Source organism: Semicossyphus pulcher, unplaced genomic scaffold (genome assembly GCF_022749685.1).
Source record: "Semicossyphus pulcher isolate SPU_LCO1_2020_fin unplaced genomic scaffold, fSemPul1.0.p SCAF_8, whole genome shotgun sequence".
NCBI classification, from domain to species: domain Eukaryota; kingdom Metazoa; phylum Chordata; class Actinopteri; order Labriformes; family Labridae; genus Semicossyphus; species Semicossyphus pulcher.
The window spans coordinates 26648614-26675066 of NW_027211759.1; the positions used below are offsets into that span (position 1 = coordinate 26648614).

A 26453-nucleotide genomic window follows, 5' to 3' on the forward strand; every position below is an offset into this window, starting at 1 on the left:
ATTTCAGTGCTGTGTTTATTCTGTTACCTGTTCTGCTGATATGTCTGCACTGATATGTAACTATGACTCATTGTTATGACTTAGCTTTTTAATATGTCATGTATCAAAGGGCTAAAGCTCAGGAAGTATAGACAGCATATTTGCACATCCTTTCATCGTGTATAGTAAAGATGATCGTTGCAGCAGAGCCACAGTCACACAGCATCCTGCAGCTCTTGCACACACTCCGAGTCCTTCTCTGGATCACTGCAGCTGTTTCTGCCTAAAATAAGTTTTAACTTTATAAAGAATAAAAACTGACTACTCCCTTTTTAGTGAATGTGTGCTTATGAGTGGCTCTGATTTTAGATGTACTTCTCCTCCTGTGCCAGCAGAGGTCGTCCTCGCCTTACGTGTGACTGTGCTGCATCAGATGATCACAAACACTAAACCTGACTGTCCGTAAAACAGTTGAACGACAGAGTTCACCTGTTTTACTATGAAAGAGTGTAGACTGTCTTCATTGTCTCACCACTGAGAGGACTTTAAACTCGGTTTGAACGTGAACCCTCCTCTCCCTGAGTCCTGTGATCAACTTCTAATTTACCTTTCAAAATAAAGTCCTAAACGTGTTCTTTAACATTGAAGGCGTAGAGTAAAACGCGGTGTGACGATTATTTCCCAATGGAAGCAAAGTATTAGTTTGTTTGTGAGCGGAGGTTTGTTTTGAAATGATCACCGGAAGTGAGGATGTGCCTCTGTGTGAGCAGCTTGACATGAGGACAGATTCTCAGCATGGCTCAGGATCTCCACACCCAGAGCCCGACATGAACACGGATCTGTGAAAGAAGACGGAGTTATTGATCAGTAATCATGTGGAGGATCTTTAAACACGGACATATTAAAGTGTAACACACAGATCTGTGTGGAGTCACTGTGCAACAAGGTGAGTCTTCTCCGTCTCTTCTCTGCGTGTGTTTGTGTGCAAAGTTTGTCAGACTGGGACACACACTCTGCTGCTCGTCTGTGTGTGTGTGCTGTGATGTTTGTAATGGACGCTGAGCAGCAGAAGCGCCAGTCTGAAGCTCCTCCATGAAGACCGACTGAGCACACATTGAAATGATGCTGTTTACTCTACGTGTGTGTGTGCGTGTGTGTGTGTGTGTGTGCGCGCGTGTGTGCGTGCGTGGGTGCGTGTTTGCAGCTGGGATGTTGTGTAGATGACAGTGTCTCTATTTACGTGTCCAGTCCGTGTAGTCATATTAATAGACTAACTATTAAAAGTTTAGCCACCTGGGTATAACTGTCAGAACATTAGCTTAGCATTAGCTCTGTGTGTCTTTAACAGTAACAGATGTAACATCAGACAACACCTGATGGTACAGGGGCGGGGGTGGTTGAGGGGGGCATTTACTAACAAGGTGAGTTGACACCTGGGTCACACTGTCTGCTTCATTAGCTGCAGACACAACATCACACACACACACACACACACACACACACACACACACACACACACACACACTCACCAGCCTCCATGCCTTGGGATAATACTGAGTTTGATCAGTACTCTTTATCTAAACGTGTCCTCCTGCGTCTCTGTAACATGTACTGCGTTGGTGTTTGATTCGATTGTGGCGAACATCATTATCTCGATTATTTGACATAGTTCCCATTTGACTTTGAATATATCATTTATTCGTTAAAGGCGCTATATGTAAGATTTTACATATATTCATCAATCAAATATCATGTATTATTGCCAGTGTGTGAAGGGACAGTAGAGGAACTGATACATTGAGACCTTAACTTCCTCCATCGGCCCTAACAACCTGTGGGCTGATTCTTATAAGCAATCGGGAGGATGATGAATGAAGATGAGGGGAGGATGACGTATCTGCGCGTTCGCGAGTACCTCTGCAGAGCTCATTCTGCACCACCACAGTCAACAGTGTGCAACACGAGACAACGCAGGCTGTGAAATGGATAATGCCAACAAACAACAGCACCCACAACAGCACCAACACAAACTTCACACAAGAATGTGGCTAATGTTTGTGATGATTTGCTGGTTGGCCGGCGTAATTTGCCGTTTGGTTACGAAGCACAATGCCGGAGTCAGTGCATTTATCATACACTGTATAAATAAGGGTATTTATGTTAGAGCTAGTTGGCTAACCTTAGCATGCTCGCTAACATTATGACTACCAAAATACTATCTGAGTGTGTATGTCAGTTATCTAGCTTGACACATAACTTTGCCAGCATGACAAACGGTGCTGATTTTGTAAATGATGTAGCAGAACAATGTGTATAACTACAGATTGTTCTCTATTAGGCGATATCCTTGCATTACCTGCCTAGGCTAAGGTTAACCAGCCAGCTGTAAGTCTCGTCAGTGAAAAGTAAACGGAGCCGGTGAGTTCTGAGACTGAAAAACCCCGGATGCTTGTTTATGCATGCGAGTGTCCGCGCGAGCGCGTATTAGAAGGTTGACTGCGGGTCCCTCAGCGGCCGACCGTGTCGCTAGGAATGAAGATTTTCTGAAAGTCACACAAAGACCCTTTTAAGCTAAAAAAAATGTCCACGGTTGGCTCCGGTTGTAACTCTTGATTTTCCTGGCTGACGGTCGCTTTCCTTTTCAGACTGTTTGCTTCATCAGCGTCGAGTTTGTTTCTTCTTCTTTGGATTTTCACTTCTTGTTGAAGTTGTATCTGTAGTCATCCATCTTTTCTTTGTTTGTTCAGCCATAGTAGATTACTGTTTACTCGCAACACATGCAGAGAGCGGAATAGCAGCCGCTTAGCTCCGCCTACCCTCTCTGGCAGACCAACCACTGCTGGCTGATGGAAAACGCGTCACTAACTGGGCGCCACCACAGACACCCAGCCAATAATAATATTATATACTGCAAATGTAAAGGCTTCCATCAGTGGGCCATAGGTTCGGTCACCATTGTGTTACCTCATTCAGAGAGAGAGAGAGACTTACAGACATTTATTTACATGGAAATCTTTTAGATTATATCTCAAACGACTCCACTCAGATGTTCTGAATACTTTAAATTCACGTTACTGCACACAGTCTGTGCAGATTGTAGCTAACGTACAGACGTGTTTCCTCACAGAAAGTTTGAATTCCAGCATGTAGACGTACACAGGCGTGCTGGAATCATGAATGTGCTGCTTGGAAACGTTCCAGGTCTTGTCGAGTTGTTGAACTAGTTGTGTTGGTTGAATAAATAAAGGAGAAACAATAATCCTTTATGACTGAGCCCTGTTTAATCTCCATAGAAGGAAAATCACACCCAGGAGTGATGCTGCTCAGAGAGGTGTACTGAAACACCAACAGGTTTGGATGGAGATTAGATTTGAATGAAACGTTGAGACGCTCCAAGTTTCACATCTCCACAGGAGGACTCAGGTCTGAACCCGCAGCACCGCACACAGGTGAACAGGTGTACCATCACATTAGAGTTCCTTCCTTTGTTAGACTTGTTGAGAGTCAGATGAGCTGATACGATGATATACACCTTATAAATCAGACGTGGTGTCAGGTATCAGGAGCTTCAGCCAGACATGGTTCACCTGCTCAGTAGGTTACACTTCATCAGCTGCACTACTGCACTGTGTGTGTGTGTGTGTGTGTGTGTGTGTGTGTGTGTGTGTGTGTGTGTGTGTGTGTGTGTGTGTGTGTGTGTGTGTGTGTGCGTACGTGTGCGTGCGTGTGTGTGGAATGTGAAAGCATGCTGACAAGCATGTACTTTGGTTTCCTCTGTGGCCGTCTTTTGCTCTGCCGCCTTTTCTACAAACAACAAGAGAACATTTGTAGAGTCAAAGTGTCCACAGACGACCAGAGTGACTCCAAAAGAAGCAACAGGAAGCTCTGTGATCAATGCATGAACTAATCACAGAGTGATGGTGGATGAAGTGGAAATGTGACAGAAACAGAAACATGAAAAGTGATTTTCTTGTGTAAACTTGTTCAGCCAAAACGTCTTTTAATTTGAAGACACATCAGAGATGTTATCATGAGCAGAGCAGCAAACTGAGCAGATGTTATCCTGATGATAGAGACAGCACTCTCGCTCTCTCTCCAGCTGTTTCCGCTCTCTCTCTGTCTCTCTGTCTCTCTCTCTCTCTCTCTCTCTCTCTCGCTCTGTACAGTTCAGCTGCTTGGTCAGCACACTCACAATCCTCTCATACCAGCCGAGCTGTTCAAAAGGCTGAGCGACGAGTCGGCGAGGCAGAGAGCAGCAGAACGAGCTGCTGTAGTTGGTGTGATCGTACAAACGCTCTGTTATCACTCAGACGTGTGGCAGGGCTGCAGCTAACCACCATCCTGACATCCTCACATCGCTCATTGAAGTCTGTGCTCACTCACAATACAGACAATAAGTTCTTCCGGAACACGTCTTTAACAAACCATGTTATGAAGCATGAAAAACACACATGATGATGTGTCGTTGCAGCCCCAGCATCATGTGCATTTAAAATTCACCTTGTGGATTTGATGTCTGCCTCAGAAAGCATTGAGTCAAGATGTCTTCCTGTTCCCTCTCTCCTTCTTCATCTGCTTCTTCCTCCTGCTTTGTGATGGTCCATTGTTCTGTATGTTTTGCTCCACCAGTGACCGTCATCACAGCTACGTATCTAATCCTTTTTGTGTCAGACTGACTAAGAGCAGCTCCCTGAATGTCCACGCCTCAGTCACTGATTCCCTCGTCACTATCTCTACCTTTGCTTTTTTATCTGCATGGTTGTACTCTTGGCTACAGGAGAAGCAGCATGGCAGGCTGTAAGCTTTACAAACTGAGTCTCTATGACCATTCAGTGTTCACCGTCCACAAGGTTTTAACTGGAGCCCAGTGATCCACAAAGGTGTACTCTCCAAAGCAAACGCACCATGTGATTCATCACAGAATGAAACAGAATCATGTAACATTCAGGTGGTGGACGCAGGACATCAGGAGAGGCAGTGAGCCGAGCTGCTGCTCACTTTAGCAAGGCTGGTTTCTACCATGACATACAGAAGATTAAATCCTTCATCTGGTTAAAGTGAGGTGCTTCAAAACACTGTTAATGTGTTCAGCCTGAACTGAAAGGTCTGTAGCTAACTACCCAGGGCCTTGAATACATGTCCTCCTAAAGCTGTTGAGAGAGTATAGCTGGATTTTCCCCGTGTGTTATTCTCAGAGTTTATCAGTGGGATCATTTGCCTTTATTCTTGTTGGTTAAAGAAAACTCACAAAAAAATCACGTGAAGTCACATGAAAGCCTGACGGCAGGGAAATCTTCTTGTTCCAAGAGAAGTGATCAAACCAGACTCCATTCAAAAAACAGTCATTTTAAAGTGTTGTTGTCGTCCTGCAGACAGACCTGACAGAGCCTGAGCTCATACCTGCATCCTGATGTAGTTCTCTCAGCATCCTCTCAGCCTGTTTATTGTCATTAAATCTCAGTAACATCTGTTTATTTTGGCTTCATAGCGCTGTAGTAAGACAGATCTCAGCCCGCGTGTGACTTGCTAGATACAGTGAAACTGCCACTCAGCGGAGACAGATGGACAGGCGCTCCACAGCTGAAACAGAACGCCGGTAGTTGGTGTCCATCAGAGAAATCCTGGGGTGCTTCTCATTACATGAAGTTGTGCGCCCTCACTCTCCTCGGCTGAAATCCATCCCCCTCCGCCATGATGGAGGGTCTTCTTTAATGCACCTGGAGGAGATGAGGAGAGAAGAGACGAGGAGAGTGGAGAGTGGAGGCTCCAGGAGGAGCTCCGAGCGAGGATACACAGGTGGATCCCACACGGAAGTGTTTCAACTAAAGATGTGATGTGATTGGGCACACAGGTCACTCTTTATTCTCACAGCGCGGCTCTACAGAAAATCTATCCGTTTAATGAGCCACGACGGCGACTACATAAGCCGACAGAGGATACCTTAATTACAGAGTTGTGGCGTCACACAAAGCAGCAGGAGGCCTTTTATTTTTTTATTCATTATTTACTTTACAATGAAATCAATAAAGTCGCAGCTCTGTGCTGATCAATATGCTGACAATAACAATAGAACTTAAAGAGTCAGTCATAGCACTTAGCACTTACATTCGGCCATGTTAAATAATTTACATATCGCAGTGAATGACGGTTCATTCATGTGCATCCATCCAGAGTTTGGGTTCTGACGTGTCTGGATGAATGTAAGCGGGGTGTGTGTGTAAGCAGCGTGAGCAAACACAAAAGGTTCTGTGGTCAAACTCGTGATGGGGACACGAGAGGAAAGTGTGTTTACTGTCTGATCTCAGTTTCTCAGTCACAGTGACGTCAGCTGTTACTCCTGTGTTTTCCTGCCTTCTTTGTCGTGCATAGTTCATGCAGACCGAGAGCACGCAGAGAGGCTCGGAGGCGTTTCACATCAAGTGTGGAAATGTGGGAATGTGGAAAATGAGCTGCAGTGTGTGAGAGAGGAGGACGAGGACTCTTCCTGTGGAGACAGAAACACAGAGAGCTGCACACGTTCAGAGAGGAGATGAAACTGTCGAGCTCTCCTGTATTTATAGCTCACTTTTATCTCCTGTCTGCTCTTTAAAGGCAGAGCCACTCAGGCTGACTTCTCCTCCTGTGTGTCTCAGTGTGTCTCTGTCACACACACACACACACACACACACACTGAGCTGGTATGTGGGGGCTAACCAGAGCTGCATGTCTGACTGTTGACTCATCCTCGTCCTCACTAACACGTCTGTGAGCTCGCAGGCTTTCCTTCTCACATGTTGATCTGACGCTGGGATGAAAAACAGGGTCCCTGCATGATCTGTAAGTGTGTGTGTGTGTGTGTGTGTGTGTGTGTGTGTGTGTGTGTGTGTGTGTCTGCGTGTGTCAGCATGTTCACTCAAACACACACATCAGTGTAAAGATAGAATAATAACATTTGGATCTGCAGCCTCAGACTGAAAACTACAAACACAGGAGCTTAAACCTGACTGATGTGTTGTTGAAGTGGAGAGGAGATTTCTCACATGGTGTGGATGATGATGATGAGTCAGTGGGCGGGCGGGGTTAGGAGAAAGGTTGCACATGTGCAGTGGGCTCTGCATCTTGTGTGGGTTAGCGTCTTTCAGTGTCTCTGTTTGGTATCGGCTCTCCTGCACCCTTTATCCTCCCTAACTGCTGAAATGACAGTTTGTGGTTTTGGTGGGAGTTACCTGCTGGATGTGTTCCTGAAAGAGGAGCTTCACCCAGACTAATAACCCGACTCGCCCCACTAACAATTAGAGACTACCTGAGGTCGGCTGACTGTGAGCTGGGGCCTCATCTGATTGGTTAATGCTGTGAATGCATGCTCAGTGTTTCACAGTAACCGTCCAAATGACGGGCAGGAAGAATTGGTGATGATGGTTCCCCCCACACAACAGGACATCAGATCCTAAATACTGAACACGTTTAGATTTATGATTTGGTCATTCTTCTGAGTCGGGCTGCAACCAGGGCAAAACCACCGGTAAAGCTAATTTAATGCTAACTCTTGATAAAGCTAACGCCCGGCTTCATTAAACATCACAACACAGAGAGAAAACTGACAGAGTCTTCCTGTCCGTCACGTTGTGTTTAAACTAACTTGGGATCGTGTGCTTGTCCGTCAGAGCGGACGCTAAGCTATCGCTGATTAGCTGAAGTTTGCTCGGACAGACTCCAGAGTGTAACTTAGACTTAGACTTAGACTTAGACTCAACTTTATTGATCCCTTTGGGATGACTCCCTCTGGGAAATTCAGTCTCCAGCAGCTTATACAGTACAATACAATAGGAAAGAATCAGCACACAGAGGGTAAAAAATAAAGATCAAAATATATATATCTATCGATATATATATATATATATATATATATATATATAAAAAAGTACAAAATTAGATAACAAAATATATAAAATATACACTCTTAGAAAAAGAGTGACGTGATGGAGTTTTTGAACACTTCATGCTGTCAGTCAGAGTCAGACTAAAGTGAATCTTTTCTTTATTCACAACAGAAACTTGAGCAGTGTGTGATTAAATATATTTAGGCTGTTACACTCCGCTCGTGGCTGCATGTCCTGTTTTATTGTCGTGTCCTCGTCTGAACTTTCCTTTTTCATGTGAAATTATTATTAAATCAACAAGATATTAATCGAGTTACATGATTTATATATTAATATTGCATTGTACAAGAATACAAGACACATTTTTGTGTTTTGAATATAATGCTAAAACTAAAATTGAGCTTTTTGTCTTTTTATCCGATTAATAATCGATTAATCGTAGAAACAATCGACAGATTATTCGATTATCAAAATAGTTGTTAGTTGCAGCCCTCCTCCTGAGCAGACCGGGGGAAGTAAAATGATCTGAACATCCGTCACATCACAGGAACATCTGGAGAGAACATCTTTAGAACCATCAGAACATCAGGACTTTGCTTATGTCGTCAGAAGGGGGAAGCTGAATCTTGTAGTGTGTACCTGCATCAGGTGATGTTTGTTGTGTTAAATGACGTCACATTAAAAACATAATTAACTTGACATGAATAAAACTGTCACACATGCTCCTCTCAGCCGTTTCAAACGTCCAGTGGGTCTTCAAAACACGGTTATGAATCTGCATTTTAACTCAGCGCTGCTTTGAGTGGGTGGGCTGATATGTTAATGAGGCACTGCTCTGATTGGCCGCCTGATCGCTTGAGGTCCAGGGGGAGGTCACAGGCACAGAAAACCAGTAAACAAACATGGCAGCCACTCCAGGAGAACCACTCGTGGGACCAAATGTAGAAAGGCCGCGCATGTTTGATCCCGAATCTGACCCCGAACAGGAGGAGGCAGCTGCTGAAGTGTTGCAGCGACGGCTACAGAGCGGGGTGAAGTTCAGGTGAGCGTGCGGCCGTCTGAACAAAAACACGTAAACATCACTGTATGTCACGCAGACCCGCTCGCTGGTTAACAGTTAAATCAGTCCTCCCCCGGTGGTGGAACGAGCTACCAAACGCCGTTCTGTCCACAGAGTCCGTTTCACCTTTATGAAGAAGCTAAAGACCCAGCTCTTTATGACCTCTGACCTTAATGATGTTGAGGATGTTGTTGATGCTGACTGGGATTTTCATGATGATGATTATATTGACCTTGTTGATGTTGTTGACACCCTGTGCTCTGCCTGTCAGCACCAGTGTCGGTCGCACCTGAAGCAGTGTGTTGGCTCTTCCTGACTCCGCCCCCTCGTGTCCTGATCGTTGCTTGTGTTGTGTTAACTCTCAGATGTACGTCGCTTTGGACAAAAGCTTGGACTGTTAAAGAAAGCAGGATGAGATTTGTTGTTTAAAACCACCACTTAACATGAACAGGACAAAATCAGCACAGAGATAAGAGGTACGGCTTTGTCCACAGGGGGCGCCAAAATCAGCACAAACCCAAAGTTCCTCACAGGAGCTTTACTTGTTCTCTCTTCTTCACCGTATTAAGTTTTAACTCACAAACTGCTTTAATCTGATCGCTGTGCTTCCCTTCAGTCCCCCAACACACCTGCACTTGTGCACACAGCTACTGGCCCCACCCCCTCTTCCTGTCTGTCTGCTGTGTTGACTGTCTTCATCAGCAGTCTGTTTCATTAAGTCACAAAAGTTACATATTTTCTCTCGCAGTTCAGTTCTCACAGCACGTGAGACGCGTGTGCACGAGGGATGTTATTAATGACGTAGAGATCAAAACGATTGATTGTTACCAAATGACATCTGCACCTTTTACAAGCTTTATAAACAGCGACAATCAATGCATTTACAGTCCGGAGTTAGACACACAATAGCTCCTCATTTCACTACAGTATTGTGGCAGCTGGAGGGAGATGGGCAGGGAGCTGAACGTGTGACACTGAGCACACAGAATCAGAATCAGCTTTGTTGTTATTCTTTATGTCTGTGATGCTAAATATGTGGACCCCACAGCAAAATACAAAAGTGTAAAAATAACATTACGGTAGATGGAGAGTTTTTTGGCGCTCCTGTTGCTTTGAAGCTCATTGTGCCAAACTGTTGATCTGTTTGTCTTCAAAACTTAATCAGCGGTAGAGGAGAAACATTTTGAGGGTAAAATTATGTGTGTGGAGTGAAAATTGTGGGCTGAGGAGCAATTTGTTTGGAAGAGATTTGAAATATTTTAAAGATCCCTCCCACTCTAATTTTTAAATCTTCACTCTAGCCCCGAACATTCCGCGCAATACACACTAATGTTAAAATCTGAAAAAGGCTAAAAACAGTATCAAACTTAAACAGTGATCATTCAAAAACTGTAAAGGATAGCAAAAAGGTGAATAAAAGTAAAGTAGTAGAACAAATTGTGAACATTTAAAAAAAAAAAAAGAAGTCTGCGAGTGAAAGTCTGCTGAAGTTGTAGCATTACAAAGTTGAATGAGTTGAAGTTGAAGATTTTTCCCATCTGTTTTCATTGTACAGAAAATGTAGAAAAGGCTGAATATTTGAAAAAGTATAAAAGTTAAAAATGTGAAAGTAGTTGCCGGAATGTCCTTAAAAAGCTGAACATTTTAATAGTTGAACGGTTTCTGTAGCTGAAAGTATGCAGAAGTAGTAGAAGTTCAAAAAACATACGGAAGTAGAATAATAATAAGAAAAAAATATGAACAGCATTCCCACCAATAAGAACAGTGTGGTGCTAGCAGGAGTGTAATGTTAGTCAAAGCTAGCAAAATGTTTACCATCAATATTCTGTTTATTTATAACCACACTGGTGTAATGGTAACATAAGGTCCATTATGTGTATGATGTGAGGGTGAACATGTTTTTTTCAAAGATCAGTTTTTCCTTCATGTATAAGTCACACCTGTAAAAGTTATTGCTTAACTGTTTGTGGACATGGCATCCATATAGGACCAAGAACTATTTATTTCATATGCGTTCAGGAATTTATAAACAGATGGGAAGTGACGTCTCGAGGGACAGCAGAGGAATGTGCTGCAGGTGAGGCAGACACCGTTTGGAGAGACCCGTTAAAGAAATCTTTGCTGGGAATATTAATGTGTCGTCTCAGCGTCTAAACGGACTGGGTGAGGTTGGGTGGAACTTTATTCCGCCATCTGGACCTCCATTGACAATGTTATTTTGTTTTGGACATTATTATTCTTAAGCATTTATTTAATGAACTTTGGAGACTTGTGGGAAACTTTTGGACTGAAACAGCAGTTTTGATGATTGTTGAGTGGATCTTGTTTCGTCTGTTTCCGTTTCTTTGTTCTGTTTGGCGCCGACTCAGTCGGTTGTTTGAAGATAAAATCTAACAGTAACACTCTTGTTGATCAACACATATTGAGTCATTCTAAGATTCGGCAATTAGTAATTCGGCCTATAACCTATTTTCTGTGCGGCGTACTGTTCTCCTTAACCATATGGTTTAGGTGAATTGTTACACTGGTGTCAGAGGGATCTCTGTCATTTCGGTTTAGTTATCAGGATCAGACAGGAAGCGTGTTATTGAACATCATCTGGACATGGCGACCATGACACATATACACTCCATGAACGGTCCGTTTATGTGGCCACAGTGTTCCCCACAGTGTTCACCACAGTGCCGTTGATAGCGGGAATATACTCACTGAAAAGCCACCTCAATAACGAAGCGTCTGCCTCGACCAAGTTTCCGCCGACATGATCTGTGACGGCAGCAGCATCCCGTGCATGTTCACAGTTTAGAGGCAGGTGACACACAGACTGCAGCTCAGCATCGGTTCACTGTGCTCTGGTGAAGAGCCTCATCAATGTGACATCAGACGGACTGTCCTGTACATTAGTGATGGAACATAAGAAAATGGCGGTTCTCCTAAGCAACAATAAAGTATCTGATTCTTCATACTTCAGTGTCTTTGTTTGAGTAGTCAGAGATCATCAGACAAACCCACATTGCATCCTGCGCCTGGGAGACGCTGGAGTGCCGTAATCAAACAGGGTTATCATGATCATTCAAATTTAACACAGTCGTACAAACCGTCTGGAATTTTAACATGGAAACGGTAACCGTTTCATCCCTGCATGGCATGTCACAGTTGTGACTGTTGGACGTTCAATCGTGCAGCCCTGATGCAGATGTCTGTTCATATTAGAGGTCGACCGATTGATCGTTTTGGCCGATTAATCGGCCCCGATAGGACTTATTAAAAACTATAATCATCGGCGGATCTGGGCTCTGATAGTGGCCGATGGCTGTGCAGCCTCAGACGGGGACGTACATCGCGTGCATTCACCTTTTTAATGGAGTCTCCACACGTGACATACAGGTAATGCAGGTACCTAGGATAATTAATTAAAGTTAACTTTATAACACAGCTTTATTCACAAATTATGATCACGATAAGGTTGTTGTTTATAGTATTGCATTATTAATGAATTAGACTGTAGTTAACTTTCACTGCTTTTCTGCCAAGCTCATGCTGCTGTCTCTGTTTAGCTAGCAAGCTCGCTACAATTTGGCTAGCAGTGAGTGCAAGCCTTGCACAACTAATGGGATCATATCTGATCATTTGAGGGACACTTTTGCTGAAAATATAAGTTTGCGTGTGCAACTCCCGAGGATACTTTTAACAACTGTTAGAAGCCATGAAATTCCACTCGAACGTGGAGACCGTGAGAAGGGCGGGTGGGGGCGAAACCTTTGCTGTACAGGGGAACAGCTGACAAGTGGTACGTGAGTCATATTATATCTGACTCGTTTCAGTTTATTTCTCAACCCAAAAGTTATCTCTGGAATATAACGTAACAATATAGCTGTCCGCGATACAAGACAGACAGGCAGGGAGGAAAATAAATCATTTAACTGTTACTTAGATTACTTACCAATTTGGCGTTCTCTTGTATGATCCAACCACGTAACGTCAACTGTTTTATTAAACCAGCAACTTTAAGAAAACAACTGCAGTATCATTTCAATTTAAAAATGATTAATAAAGGGCAACTTAAATCATTCATGTAGATTGAAATAAATATTAAATATATAAAAGTTATATATATATATATATATATATACATTATTCTGCTGAGGAAAGGCACGATGTGGGCACAACAGTTTGAGTTAGATGTTCATTAGCAAATTATATTTTCTTTACTACGTATTTTATTTATTTAGGTATTCATTAATCTTTGAGATTCATGTTCTGTTCCAGATTTATGTTTTTATTTTGTTATTTATTTGACATAGACTTTCAGTTCGACAGTTATGTGTAAGGATATGTAACAAAGATAAAGATTTTTCATTTAAATTAGTTTGTTTTTTTTTCGTGGGGTAGGGAGATATTGGCCGATTAATCGGCTATCAGCTTTTTCCTCGTACAAACTATCGTTATTATATCGGCCTTAAAAATCCACTATCGGTCGACCTCTAGTTGATATACATGAATAAAAAGATGAATGGTTCTCAGATGACATCTGATGGGTTTCAGGATCGTGTTAGGTCGACGTGTTCCCGTCCTTCACTCCGAGCATGAGATGAAAGCATGAGATGAAAGCATGACTAATCTGTTGTAGCTCACTGAAAGATAAGATCCACCTGCTCCTCTGATCGTCAGATTAAACAAACAGATCTCAGATGTTCGTCTGAGTTTGATGCGTTCAGGTGAAATCTGAGTTCATCTCGTTTCTATTTTGTTGATTTAAAGGAAACCAGTTTTCAGTTTGGCTCCAGAGTCACTTCCTGCTCAGTCAGCAGTGAAGTTAAAGTAGCTCAGAGGAGACAGAAGCCTGCATGAGACCCTGCCTGTGTTCCAGTTTAGAAGAGCTGCAGACGATCTGACCTGCTGACCTGCTGACCTACAGCTTCATGTTCACACTCAGCAGAGTTACAGATATCAGATCCTTCATGCTGACTGAAAAACACATTCATATTGTTATGATTGTGTGTGTGTGTGTGTGTGTGTGTGTGTGTGTGTGTGTGTGTGTTTGTGTGTGTGTGTTTGCCCTCTGAACTGTAACACACTCAGCACATTCTTTCACAACACGTCTCACACACACACGACAAACAGTTGAGCTCTGACACTGATGGGCTGACAGGAGGCCGATCAGTGTCTCTGTCTGATCAGGTGAATTGATTAGTTAGTTTAACAGACACAGTCCACTTCAGGCACACGGCTGTGGATGAGTCACAGCTGGTCCTCTGCTCGTGTGTTGTTTGATCATCTGTTAAACTCTCAGCTTTAATAAAGCAAACTAAACCAAGTGAACCTTCGTGCAGAGGATCCCGTGTGTCCTGACTTGAGGATAGTTGGTGGAATAAACAACAGTGTGAGCGTGTGCACAGAGAGGCTTCACACAGACGGAACAGAGAGAGGACAACATGTCCACACAGAACTGATATCATCATGACTGAATACACATCACAGCGTGTTCCTCGGCTCCATGATGTCAGCTGTGTGTTCATGTTGTGATCACACCGTGATCACACCGTGTCACCGTAGTGCTGCCGAGAGAGGGGCTCAGGGAGGAGAGGAGCTGGCACTGCGGCGGCCATCTTTAATGACAGAGATCAACATGACGTGTCCTCACAGGGAGAAGTGATGAGTCACATCCTACAGGGAGACCACTAATCACACCCTGTGTGTGTGTGTGTGTGTGTGTGTGTGTGTGTCCCATGTAAGCCTGACTGTCTGAGCTGAGTCTCCCACGCTTCTATTACAATAATCCCTGAAAATACACACCCTCTCCCTGGTAACCACCTGTAAACACACACACACACTCTCTCACTCTCTCACTCTCTCACTCTCTCTCTCTCTCTCTCTCTCTCTCTCTCTCTCTCTCTCTCTCTCTCTCTCTCTCTCTCTCTCTCTCTCTCTCTCTCTCTCTCTCTCTCTCTCTCTCTCTCTCTCTCTCTCTCACACACACACACACACACACACACACACACACACACACACACACACACACACACACACAAAGGTGAGAGTACACTTTCTGGTAGAACTTGTCTTTCACATCAGATTTGATGTCACAGAGCCGCTCCTCTGTCGTGCAGAGCTGCTGCTGGCTCTGACTGTTATCATCAATAAATCTGTTGATTGTTGTTTTGATTAACGGTCGTTAATAGATGTGTTCAATGTTAAATGTAGAGAATTGTCTCACACCTGACACGATCGTTGTCTTGGATTCAAGGGTGAATGGAATCAATTTAGGTTGTCAAAGGTCAAGTTCACTGTGAACGTGCCCTTGATGTTACTCTGCTCGCCTGCGAGGCCTCCGCTGCTTCACTTTAGCTCCTTCAGCCAGCCTGCTGAAGACTGTTAGGTCTGACCGTCTTCATGTGTCAGGTGAGTGAGAACAGCTGTGTGTTTGCTGTCAGAGCTGCAGGTGTGACGGAGGGCGTAGCAGACACTCAGTCCACTTGGGCCGATACAACCTAAACCCTGTACCTTGCTGCGGGTCGTGCGGAGCTGTAGGCGTGTTAGTTTGTTGTGTAACTGCTGTGAAACAACCAGAAAATAACGTCTTATTTCTCTCTTTCACTGCTTGATTTGCATTAACGCCGCTCGATGTCTTCACTTCCTGTCTATGTCACTCGACCACAGCTGCTCTCTCTCTCTCTGCTTACAGGGACACCAATATGACAGCGCTTTTATGTTTGGTATAAAGGCAGAGTAACGGCGTTGCTGAATGTTTGATGGTGAGCCAACACTGGCAGATTGTTGAGACAGCAGCTGTGCCATCAACAAACTGCCTTAACTTTGCTCCACACACGCTGCTCACATGCTTTGGTGTCTCCGTGTCCCTACGACAGCGTGGCTCGCTCCCGTCCTGTATTTTCAGAGCTCTTTGTCACGCTGTAATTGAATTTTTAAAGCACCCTCTGCAGGATTACAAGGCTGACTACGTAAAACTTTGAGGCGCTTATTGACAGTAAGTTTTCATTACGACATCGAGACATGTCAGGCTTCAGACGGTGCATCTGTGGCTGGTCAGCGTCCGTGATGATCCATGAAAGCAGACCGTTTGCGTCACAGAGAAGTCACGTGTGTAATCAGAACATTCAGGTGGTGTTTGTGATGACTCAGGGTTATTTGTCCTCCAGCGCAGAGCCAGCAGAGAGAGAGACTCTTTATAGATATTTATGAGAGCACAGAGAGGATCCATCAGTCACATGGCGTGTGTGGAGATCTGTGACACTCTTATTCCCTTCACTGTGTTAACATCCCTCAGTCTGACTGACAGAGTGCATCACGTACCACAGAGCGTCCTCCTCACCAGGGAATATCTGTTCACTTCCTGTTTGACAGTGTCACACCCCCCGCGTGTCACATTTAACCTCAGTGTAAACAAACCTCTGCTCAACTCATGCTCATTTATTTACAGCATCAACATCCATTGATTTTTTCCTCTCCATGTACTGAGCTCACAGTGTTTGACTCTCAGGACCAGCTCACTGTGAAAATACATCACACTCTGGGCACACCTGTGTGAGTGAACAGTGCAGACATCAAAATTTACCATCATGATGTGCAACAGTTTTACAGGCTGTCAGTGTTTGACTCTTAACTGTAATGATTCGAGGTGTCAGGCGGACGTGAACCATCTTTTCCTGCAATCACAAGTATGCCGCTCCTGGGCCGCGGCATGACCCCGGCTGCTGGGACAACACAAAGTGGTCATTATGTCTGCTGATCAAACACATCCTCAATCCCTGCTGCTAACAGTGACCTGTTAACAAGTCAGTGAACGGACTGGGAGTGGTGGGAAAGGATCACGAACAGTAGAACTCTGAGCTATAAGTTAAACTGCACCTCAGAGCTCGTTTAGTCCCAGGTAACAGAGCTCATCTGCAGCAGACAGGCTCGCTGTCATAGCAGGAACATCACAGGTGAAACTGATGATGCTGCAGCAGTGTCACAGAGCCATCAGTGAGGTGGTGAGTCACAGAGCCATCAGTGATGTGGTGAGTCACAGAGCCATCAGTGATGTGGTGAGTCACACCTGTGTGGCAGGTCTGTCCTCAGCACTGAGGTGTGGGACAGAAACCACGAGGACACAGATCATGTCTCCTTTGTCTGCTCACATACCTGCTCTGACAGCTCTGCAGTCACACAGGCTGCTCGCTCACACACACATACATGCACGCACACGCACACACATTCACTTTTAAGTGTAGCTTCAGAACAAAGTAGACTTAAAAGAACAGAAACCTTCTTTACCAACTTAAACACCTTGACATGAACACAAACACACTTGTGTGCTGCAGTTGTGTTAATGATGTCATCGACCTCTCTAATGATTTTCAAACGTTTGATCAGCCTGATCAACCCAGTGACGGTAACTGCAGGAAACGAGAGCTCACCGTCTCCTGCTTCCTGTCGGCACACGGCCCCGCCCCGCGGGTGCGGCTCCTCTGCTCCGTTACCAGCCCGTGTCTGTAGCCACAGCGTTCACGAGCACCGGGACGGGGTGCCGCTGATCACGGGATACACACACTGAGAGGCTGCCACGCATCACTATAAGCCAGAGTTCACTGGTGTTTGTGACCTGCGGTGATTGTAGTTGTTTGAATAAGTCGTAATCTACCAGACATCAAGATGTCAGAAGGCTGTGACCATCTTCTGTTGACAGCTGAAGGAGCCGCTCATGGTCAGATCTGAGCTCTGCTGCTTTCTGGGCCACTTGTTGGGTTCACTGGGCCAGGACTACTGGTGTCGTGGTCCATATGAACAAAACATCCAGTGATATTTCTTCACTCTTCCTTCATGGACGGGTCTGAAGACTGGAGATGAGCTCCCCATGAATAACTGGGGTTGTTCTTCCTCTGCCCTCTGCTTTGCGTGTGTTAGTCTCGTGATGATTCTGTTGCTGAAGACATCTTCCTCCTCCCTCTTTGACTCTTAGATACCGGTGCTGCTCTGTGGCAGGTGTCCTTATATGACCTGTCACACCTGCTGATTGTCTCTGATTGTTTGTCCTGTTTCGGCTGCACAGGAGTGATGTCTCTGTGATGCAGCACAGGCTCCTTTAATGCACACTGTGAGTCTTTACAGGGTAACATCGAGGCTGTGGGCTTCTCCTCTGTGAGCAGCCAGCCTGTAGCTCAGCTGGCTGTTGTGATAAGAGTCGAGCCTGCTGCCACCTCAGTGTTCAGCCAGCGTGAGAGAGTCTGCAGCTCCACGCAGGACAACGCTGCACGGAGCTGCACGGGTCAGAGCGGATCAGCCTGCTGCTCCTCTCTGTCCCCCTGCCTCCTCCTGCTTCCTCCCTCTTCTCCTCTCTGTCCCCCTGCCTCCTCCTGCTTCCTCCCTCTTCTCTTCTCTGTCTGCCTGCTTCCTCCCTCTTCTCCTTTCTGTCCCCCTGCCTCCTCCTGCTTCCTCCCTCCTCTCCTCTCTGTCCCCCTGCCTCCTCCTGCTTCCTCCCTCCTCTCCTCTCTGTCTGCCTGTCTCCTCCCGCTTCCTCCCTCTTCTCCTCTCTGTCTGCCTGCCTCCTCCTGCTTCCTCCCTCCTCTCCTCTCTGTCTGCTTGCCTCTCGTGCCGCTCCTTACCTCCTCTCTCCCTCCTCTGTCGGCCTGCTCTCATTCCTTCCATTCCAGACATAACTTCTGGCCAGCTGAGTGAGTCTGCAGCCTCTCGCTGTAAAAGAACAACCAGAGTCAGCATTCAGTTGTATAACACATAATTACAACAAGTTGTGGAAACACAGCCCCCTCTCTGCTCCCCTCACCACAGAGTGTGTGTGTGTGTGTGTGTGTGTGTGTGTGTGTGTGTGTGTGTGTGTGTGTGTGTGTGTGTGTGTTATCTTCCATCTACAAACAGTTTTATATAAAACCTGAGCAGACAGCTTCCTCACAGTTTCCGGTCCTCTCTCTGTCACTGTTCAGATCGATGAAGTGTATCTTTGATCTGGGTGGAGGGTTCTGATCTTCAGACGTTGGATCTGCAGTTATCACAGTAACATCCTAAAGTTATCTGCAGCCTGGCTCCCCGCCCACAGAGCTCTGCAGGAGAGCAGCGAAGAACCTCAGTTGTGTTGTTGAGGAGGAGACCTCTGTGCATCGCTTGGCTCGTGGTAAAAACGAACACTTGATTCTGAGACCCAGTACAGTTTACAGTCTGTCACGCTGTTGCTCCTGCAGCTCTGTGCACCACGATGCAGCTGTAAAAGTGAAGAGATGAAGCTGAGTGAATGAAGGGTCGTCAGGGTGACAGCCAAGACTGTGGGCCTCTAAAAACAAGCTCAGCTCACGTTTACTGATGTTTTCTGCATCAATCATAACTAGCAGAGCTGGTGACAGTGATGCCCACAGATATTAATACACACTGACCGGTGTCCACTGTGCCTGCAGAGATGAAAGCCGTGTTCAGCAGCAAAATCAACTCCATACAGGTTAACCAGTAACCTTTCTTTGAAGTGAAACAGATCAATAATGACCGTTAGATCCTCACTGCTCCTGAGTGTGTGCGCACGTTTAAACAGCAAATAAGTGAAACTTTGTGTGTAAATAAACATGTTTCTCTTCGTGTGGAGACGCTCTTACAGTTTGTGCTGCAGCGCTCACACTGCAGTACATGCTGCAGGCTCCTCCGAGCATCACCTGACTTCACACAGCGGCCTGTGTGTTCTGCGTGTTCAGGGACACAGTGTAAGGAGAGAAGCTACATGAGCCCAACAGATCACACCTCCTGCTGGACTGCAGAAAATGTTTGACGATCTAGAGTGCTGTGATATAATCTACATGCTGCTGAGAGAGCCCGAGGTTCAGCCTGTCACTCATCATCACCAAAGGTCCCTATGACACTCATCACTGTGTGCTGGTGACAAACACTTGTATGTTAATATAGACCCCAGACGTGCTCCACCCTAACATCCATGATGAACTGGACCAAACTAACAATCTAATGGGGTTAACACTGCCGAGCTCCGAGCACACAGCTCAGTGTTTGTTTCACTGATTGTCTTTTTCTGTATCTCCTCATCCAATGAGGGAAACCTCAGTGATTTTCGAGGCTTAAATAAAGGTTTAAATTAATGAATGAATGAGTGACCTGAGCCCTGTCTATTAACAGTGTTGCTGAAATCTGCAGTAACAACAGCAGTGCTCCAGGTGCAGGCTCACCTGGCCCTGAGAGGGAATGGGACACGACTGTCTGAATGGTTTGATTCATGTAATGCCCAAAACACACGTCTGAACAATTAAGATGCTTTAAACAACTCTGTGTGTCAGACGCTCAGTCAGATTGTGTGGATGACACTAGGACAGGTGGGCGGGCAGGTGCACCTTCACCTTACACCACATGCTGTGAAATGAAGCTGCTGATGTGGAGTTAAAATGAAATGAGCTGACCAGAGCTGAGCTCATTTCTGAGCTAGGAGACGTTAGTCGCTACCAATGACTGTATATATAGATGGACGACGCGTCTCCATCTGCTCCCATTGTATGACAGTGATGCCAAAATAGCCCTGTGATAGGCGCTGCCATCTTGCGATGGTGACGTCATTTGGAGCCAGAGTCTGCGCAGTAGAGATCGGCGAGTGAAGCGGCTGTAGCCACTTCTGCTAACCCGAACACACACTTAACTTACCGAAAAAACAGCAAGGATCCCGCACGCCGGCGTGTTTAACAGCAGAACAGCTTCTTGTGTTGGTCTGAGGTTAAGGTTCACAGGTATGGAAACTTCAATGACTGTAGTGTTAGTGTTAGTTACTTCTCCTCTCACCGTTCCTCCTCCACTCTGCTAATCTGGAAAAGAACGCTGCAGGAGCCCCATTTGTCAACAGAGCTGTCAATCATGAGGCCACATCCCCTTTTTAAGAGCAGTGAAGCGACTACATTTGATTGTAAACATGCAGTTCAGTAAAGGAACCAAAGGCTCTCAGGTGTGTGACCATCAGAGCTCAGGTGAGCTGCAGATAAATCACTGACACGTCCTGTTCTTGTCATTTCAACTCACAAAGCCAGAACGTCAGAGAACCTTTGAAAAGTTGGTATTTGCTTATATTAACTTCCACTCTGCTCCTCCTCCTCCTCCTCCTCCTCCGGGCATGTCTCTCCTGCCTATCTTAAGTTGCTGTCTCTCAGCTCTGCAGTCTGAAGTGTCCTGACTGTTATCAGGTCACACTGGCTGTCACACACACACACACTCACGCACACACACACACACACACACACACACACACACACACACACACACACACACACACACACACACACACTGGATGCTGTGTGTCCTTGTGTGGTCATGGTTCTGGCAGCTTCCAGTGACGGGGCAGAGTGCAGCTTGATGGTTCTGGAGTCACAGAGCTGATGAACTATTTATAACAGACTGAGAGTGTCTGCAGAGTGTCTGTCTGCAGAGTGTCTGTCTGCAGAGTGTCTGTGCAAACACTTCTGCTCACTCTAAGAGCTCTTACCTGGAAGTCTTCAGCCTTTTATCGTCATGTACACATTCTGACTGCTGCCAGGAAGTGAAGTAGAAAGTAGAGCTCAAACAGTGCTGGCGTGTCCGTGACATGGAGGGATGATTGAGGGGTGATGGAGGGATGTTGGAGGGATGATGGAGCCATGATGGAGCCATGATGCAGGGGTGATTGAGGCATTATGGAGGGATGATTGAGGCATGATGGAGGGATGATGGAGGCATGATGGAGGGATGTTGGAGGGATGATGGAGGGATGATGGAGGCATGATGGAGGCATGATGGAGGGATGTTGGAGGGATGATGGAGGGATGATGGAGGGATGATGGAGGGATGTTGGAGGGATGATGGAGGGATGATGGAGGGATGTTGGAGGGATGATGGAGGGATGATGGAGGCGTGATGGAGGGATGATGGAGGCGTGATTGAGGGGTGATGGAGGCATGATTGAGGGATGATGGAGGGATGATGGAGGGATGTTGGAGGCATGATGGAGGGATGATTGAGGGATGATGGAGGGATGATTGAGGCATGTTGGAGGCATGATGGAGGGATGATGGAGGGATGATCGAGGCATGATGGAGGGATGATGGAGAGATGATTGAGGCATGATGGAGGGATGATGGAGGGATGTTGGAGGGATGATTGAGGCATGATGGAGGGATGATGGAGGCATGAGCAAGCAGGTTTGGACACTGAGTTCAGACGACCTCTTTACTGCAGGCTCAGACTACAGACACACACACACACACACACACACACACACACACACACACAGGCTCTGATTCCAGAGGCTGAGCTGATAGTTATTAATGCTCCTGCAGTGTGTGGAGTCTGTGAGGCCTCATCATGTGACCCTCGTCATGTGACCCTCGTCAAACCTGTGAGCCACAGAAACAGTCTGACTTCACTGTGTTCCCTCTCCTTTGTATAAACGCTGTGTTTCCTGCCCTGTGACTGAGCATGCTCAGTAGCAGCTTTGGAGACAGACTGATCTTAAATGACCCCCTGCTGTGTGCGGAGAGGGTGGGTGGGCTGAGTAGCAGACACACACACACACACACACACACACACACACATATAACTGGTGCACGTATGTGTGTGGGGGCTGAGGATTATCTGCAGCCAGACAGACAGAAGGACGAGGGGGTCTTAATGTCCTCTGTGCTCCTCCTGAAGAGCAGACTGTGCACAAGCTTTTAACACGAAGCCCCCTTGTTCAGTGTAGCTCTGATTAAAGTCAAAGTGCGCTGTTGTTTGTTTGTTGTTGTAACATTAGAAGTGACCAAAAATCAGTTCTTCTTCTGCTTCTCTAAGACAGTACTTACCAGCAGCAGCCATAATACCTCCATCATGGCCGCACAGCTCGTTGTGTTGACTACTGTTTTTTGAGTGGGGAAGAAGAAATAACTGATTTATGCAGGGCCTCTAAAGTACGGTCTGGGATCAGTGCACTCAGTGCAATGATCAGAGCATGTAAAGACTCACTGTCCGAGTTTCATCTATCAACATTGATTTACCTGGGAAAGAATACTGATGACTGAAGGATCACTAACTCTCCCTTTAGAGCACCATGAGGGCCACATCAGCATCAGAGTTCTCAGTACAAGAGATGTGACTTCAGCACAGCACGAAGAACACATCATTAATGAAGCCAACACTGCAAGTGAAGAAGGAAAGATCTTTTTCTGTACGACAGAGTGTGAATGTGCTATAGCTCACAGTATATAGATTAACTTACATCATGCTGTCTGTGTGTCGTGCTTCTCAGTCCACAGTGTGCACACACACACGCACACGCACACACACACACACAGTCTGCTCTGTTCCAGCATGACGACTTATGAGCAGCTCCAACAGGTCAGACAGTGAGCTCAGCGTGCTGAACACAGCAGATCACACACAGCATGAACACATGTTTCAATACTCGGGCGCCCACAATCATGTGTTCATCTTTGACTAATTAATTATAGAAAAAATAAAACATTAAAGACTAAGTCAGATTCATTACAGGCTGACCTCACACGTCCCTGAGCTAAACCACAGAGCTCTGTCACACAGTGGGAGCACATGACACTGGTTTACCTGAACAACACCAGCGACTCATGTCATCCATCACCACGTTTTAATCATTCAGACAGACGAGCCTCCTCCACGCGCACATCAGCTCCTCTGAAGACTGAAGGATCAGAGAAGACATTTAAAAGAGACAGTAGTGTGTGTGTGTGTGTGTGTGTGTGTGTGTGTGTGTGTGTGTGTGTGTGTGTGTGTGCGCTAGAGCAGTACTTGTAAGGCTCCTCTGTTTTGCTCTGACTTCCTGTTTCCTGTCCATGAATGGTCGGCCACATCAGTGCGTGTGAAGAGCTGTGACCTCTGACCTCTGTGTCATTAGGATGCTGTCTGAATAGAGAGACAGACATGAGACCCTGATGCTGATTCTTCAGACTCAGCCGTGTCGACACAGTGTCGCTTTAATGTAAAGTTCACTCGCGGGAACTTAACGAAACATCATTACTCCGGGTTAAGTTTGGCTATTAATCAGCTTTTTAAATGTGCATGCTGTGAAATGTGAAACACACATACAGATACACACACACACACACACACATACAGATACACACACACACACATACAGATCTTTCACACTTGGTAAATTCACAGCTGCAGACTGCTAACACAGACTATTGGGTGGCGTGCAGGGCAGATGAGGGCGTCCTCTGTGAATCAGCGGTCTACAGTGTTTAAACTCCACCTTGTAGTACTTGGAACCTCAGATGAGGTGATACCAAAAGTACCAGGTACGAGCTACAGGCTGAGTGGAGCTGTGCATGTAGTGAAAATGACGCACAAGAGACGACCCTGGTACTGAACCTGCAGACTGAGACACAGAGAGGTGAAGCAGAGCAGAGAGGGTGGAGGTGGACATGGTGTTGATGTAGATTCATACTGAGGTAAAAGCAGCCAAACACTCTGAAATGTTTATCTGAAGCCTGTCATGATTCAGAGCTGCATCTGTTCCTCTTAGTGTCAGCCCTCCATCCACAGAGCTACAAGGAGCACACCTGTATCACCTGTGATCACCTGTCACACAGCATGTGGTCTGATGGACAGCAGGAGAGGGACTGCTGATGGAAAGAGCCGTGATGTTTACGTGTTGTTCACATGAAGGTTTGGCCCCAGCAGAAACAGGTTGATGTAGTTTGACCACATGTGACCTGTGTGACCGGCTCAGTGATGCTGCATGTCTGTGGGAGTCATTCTCCCATTCATGTGCACTGGATTTAAAAGTGAACACATGAATATCATTGATTCATTCTCCTGTGTTGGAGGTGTGTTCCTCTCTCTCTTTAGTTGCTCCATCATCAAAGATCATTCACTCTAGTTCTGCACAAAATGAGGAAAATCTGCCACATGTAGCACCTTGTACAATATTGTGAATTCAATATGACAATAATAATAACTTTCATTCATAGCGCACCTTTAAAACGAGAGCAAAGTAAATCACAAAATTCAAAAGGCAACAAAAACCGAGAAGAAAGGATAAGAGCAATAAAAAGCAGTTGGAGAGAAAAACCGAAGCAGGAAACAGTAAAAACAATCAATAGAAATAAAAGATATAAAAGCAGTTAAAGCGATAAAAGAAAGGTAAGAATGCAATAAAAAGAAATAAGAGCTATAAAAATGAGATAAAAGAAATAAAAAGACTGAAAAGAGGACATCACATAAAAACGAGTCTATAAAATGAGTTTTGAGTGATTTAAAGTTGTCACTGATTCTTCAGCCTCGTCTCTTCAGGCAGGTCGTTCTGGAGCCAAGGGGCCCTGATGGCAGAAGCACGGTCTCCTTTAGATTTACGCCTCGACTTCCCACATAACAACTCTGCTATGTAGCTAGGAGCCAGACCCAAACCTGCAGTGAGTCTTAAAATCAGTTTGAAAACAAACAGGAAGCCAGGATTGGGATGATGTGTGACAAATAAAGAAACATTAAGATAAGATAAGACACATAAGATATAATCTACAGTGTATATGGGTTCAATGCAAAGAGTCAAAGGGCCTGATACAGTAACTACAGAGTTCTGATGTTCTGCATGTTTAACATGTTCTGTGTGCGTCACACAGCGTCTCTCCTGAACTCTGAGTATTTTACATTAGCAGGAGTTTTGTATTCTTCATCATCCACCTCTCCCTCCTTTTCTCTTCTGCCCGAGCCATTATGCTAGCAGACATCACAGTCAACACCATATTAACACCTGTTAATCTGAGGCTAGCTGACAGCTAGCTGGGGCTCCATCTGAGTGGTTCACATGCTGAGTGTGCATGCATGGCACATGTACAGGCAGTCTTTGTGATGTGTGCATTCACATAATTCTATCAGCACTGACCCTCCTCTGTCTGTGTGTGTTCTCCTAGAGTCCAGAGAAATGAAGCTGAATCCACAACAGGCTCCTCTCTATGTGAGTATATGTTATCACACATGCACACACACGCACACGCGCACACACACACACACACACACACACACACACATACACACACTGCAGCATGCTGACGTCACCTTGAGACATTTTCTTATTAAAGCTGCCGTAACAGTGGCTAACTCTTAGCTGCTAAAGCTAATAACACAAACAATGACAGTTGTACTGTCATTGATGAGAAAAAGAATAGCTTACGCTAGCAGCTAGCAGGTTAGCCTTAGACTCTCCTTTGTCTCCGTCGCACGTGTTTGTGCATCATATCTGTGTGTGTGTGTGTGTTTACACATGCGAGGAAGTGAAAGAGTGTGTCAGGAAATACAGACAGCTGTAGAAAGGTGTGCCCCTTTTTTAATGCTGCTGATATTGTTTCTCTAGCTGAAATCAAAGAGACGACCGTTAGCACGCTCGGGGTTTGTTTCCTGTACGGATGTTTTCAGTGTTTCCTCTCTGCTGTAATCACTGAGCACAGATGCTGAAATAAACAGAGCATGAACACAGTGAAGGGCCTCTGTCACTTTCTGGGATCCCTTACTCTTCTTCTGAGAAGGAATCAGCTTTTAATCTATTTCTGTGTGTTGTAGTCTGCTCCAGAGTGATAGGT

General features: G+C 45.5%; 1 protein-coding gene across 3 annotated transcripts in view; it reads left to right on the forward strand.

The window, feature by feature from the left end:
- Positions 1–792: 792 nt before the first annotated feature.
- Positions 793–26453, forward strand: part of LOC138612420 (A-kinase anchor protein 13-like) — an 83923-nt gene continuing 58262 nt past the window's right edge. For all 3 annotated transcript variants that reach the window (XM_069685653.1, XM_069685654.1, XM_069685655.1), the window contains exons 1-2: positions 793–925; positions 25788–25831. In XM_069685653.1, the coding sequence (XP_069541754.1) occupies positions 25799–25831 (33 nt within the window). In that variant the 5' untranslated portion in view covers positions 793–925; positions 25788–25798. The remainder of the gene's footprint in view (positions 926–25787; positions 25832–26453) is intronic.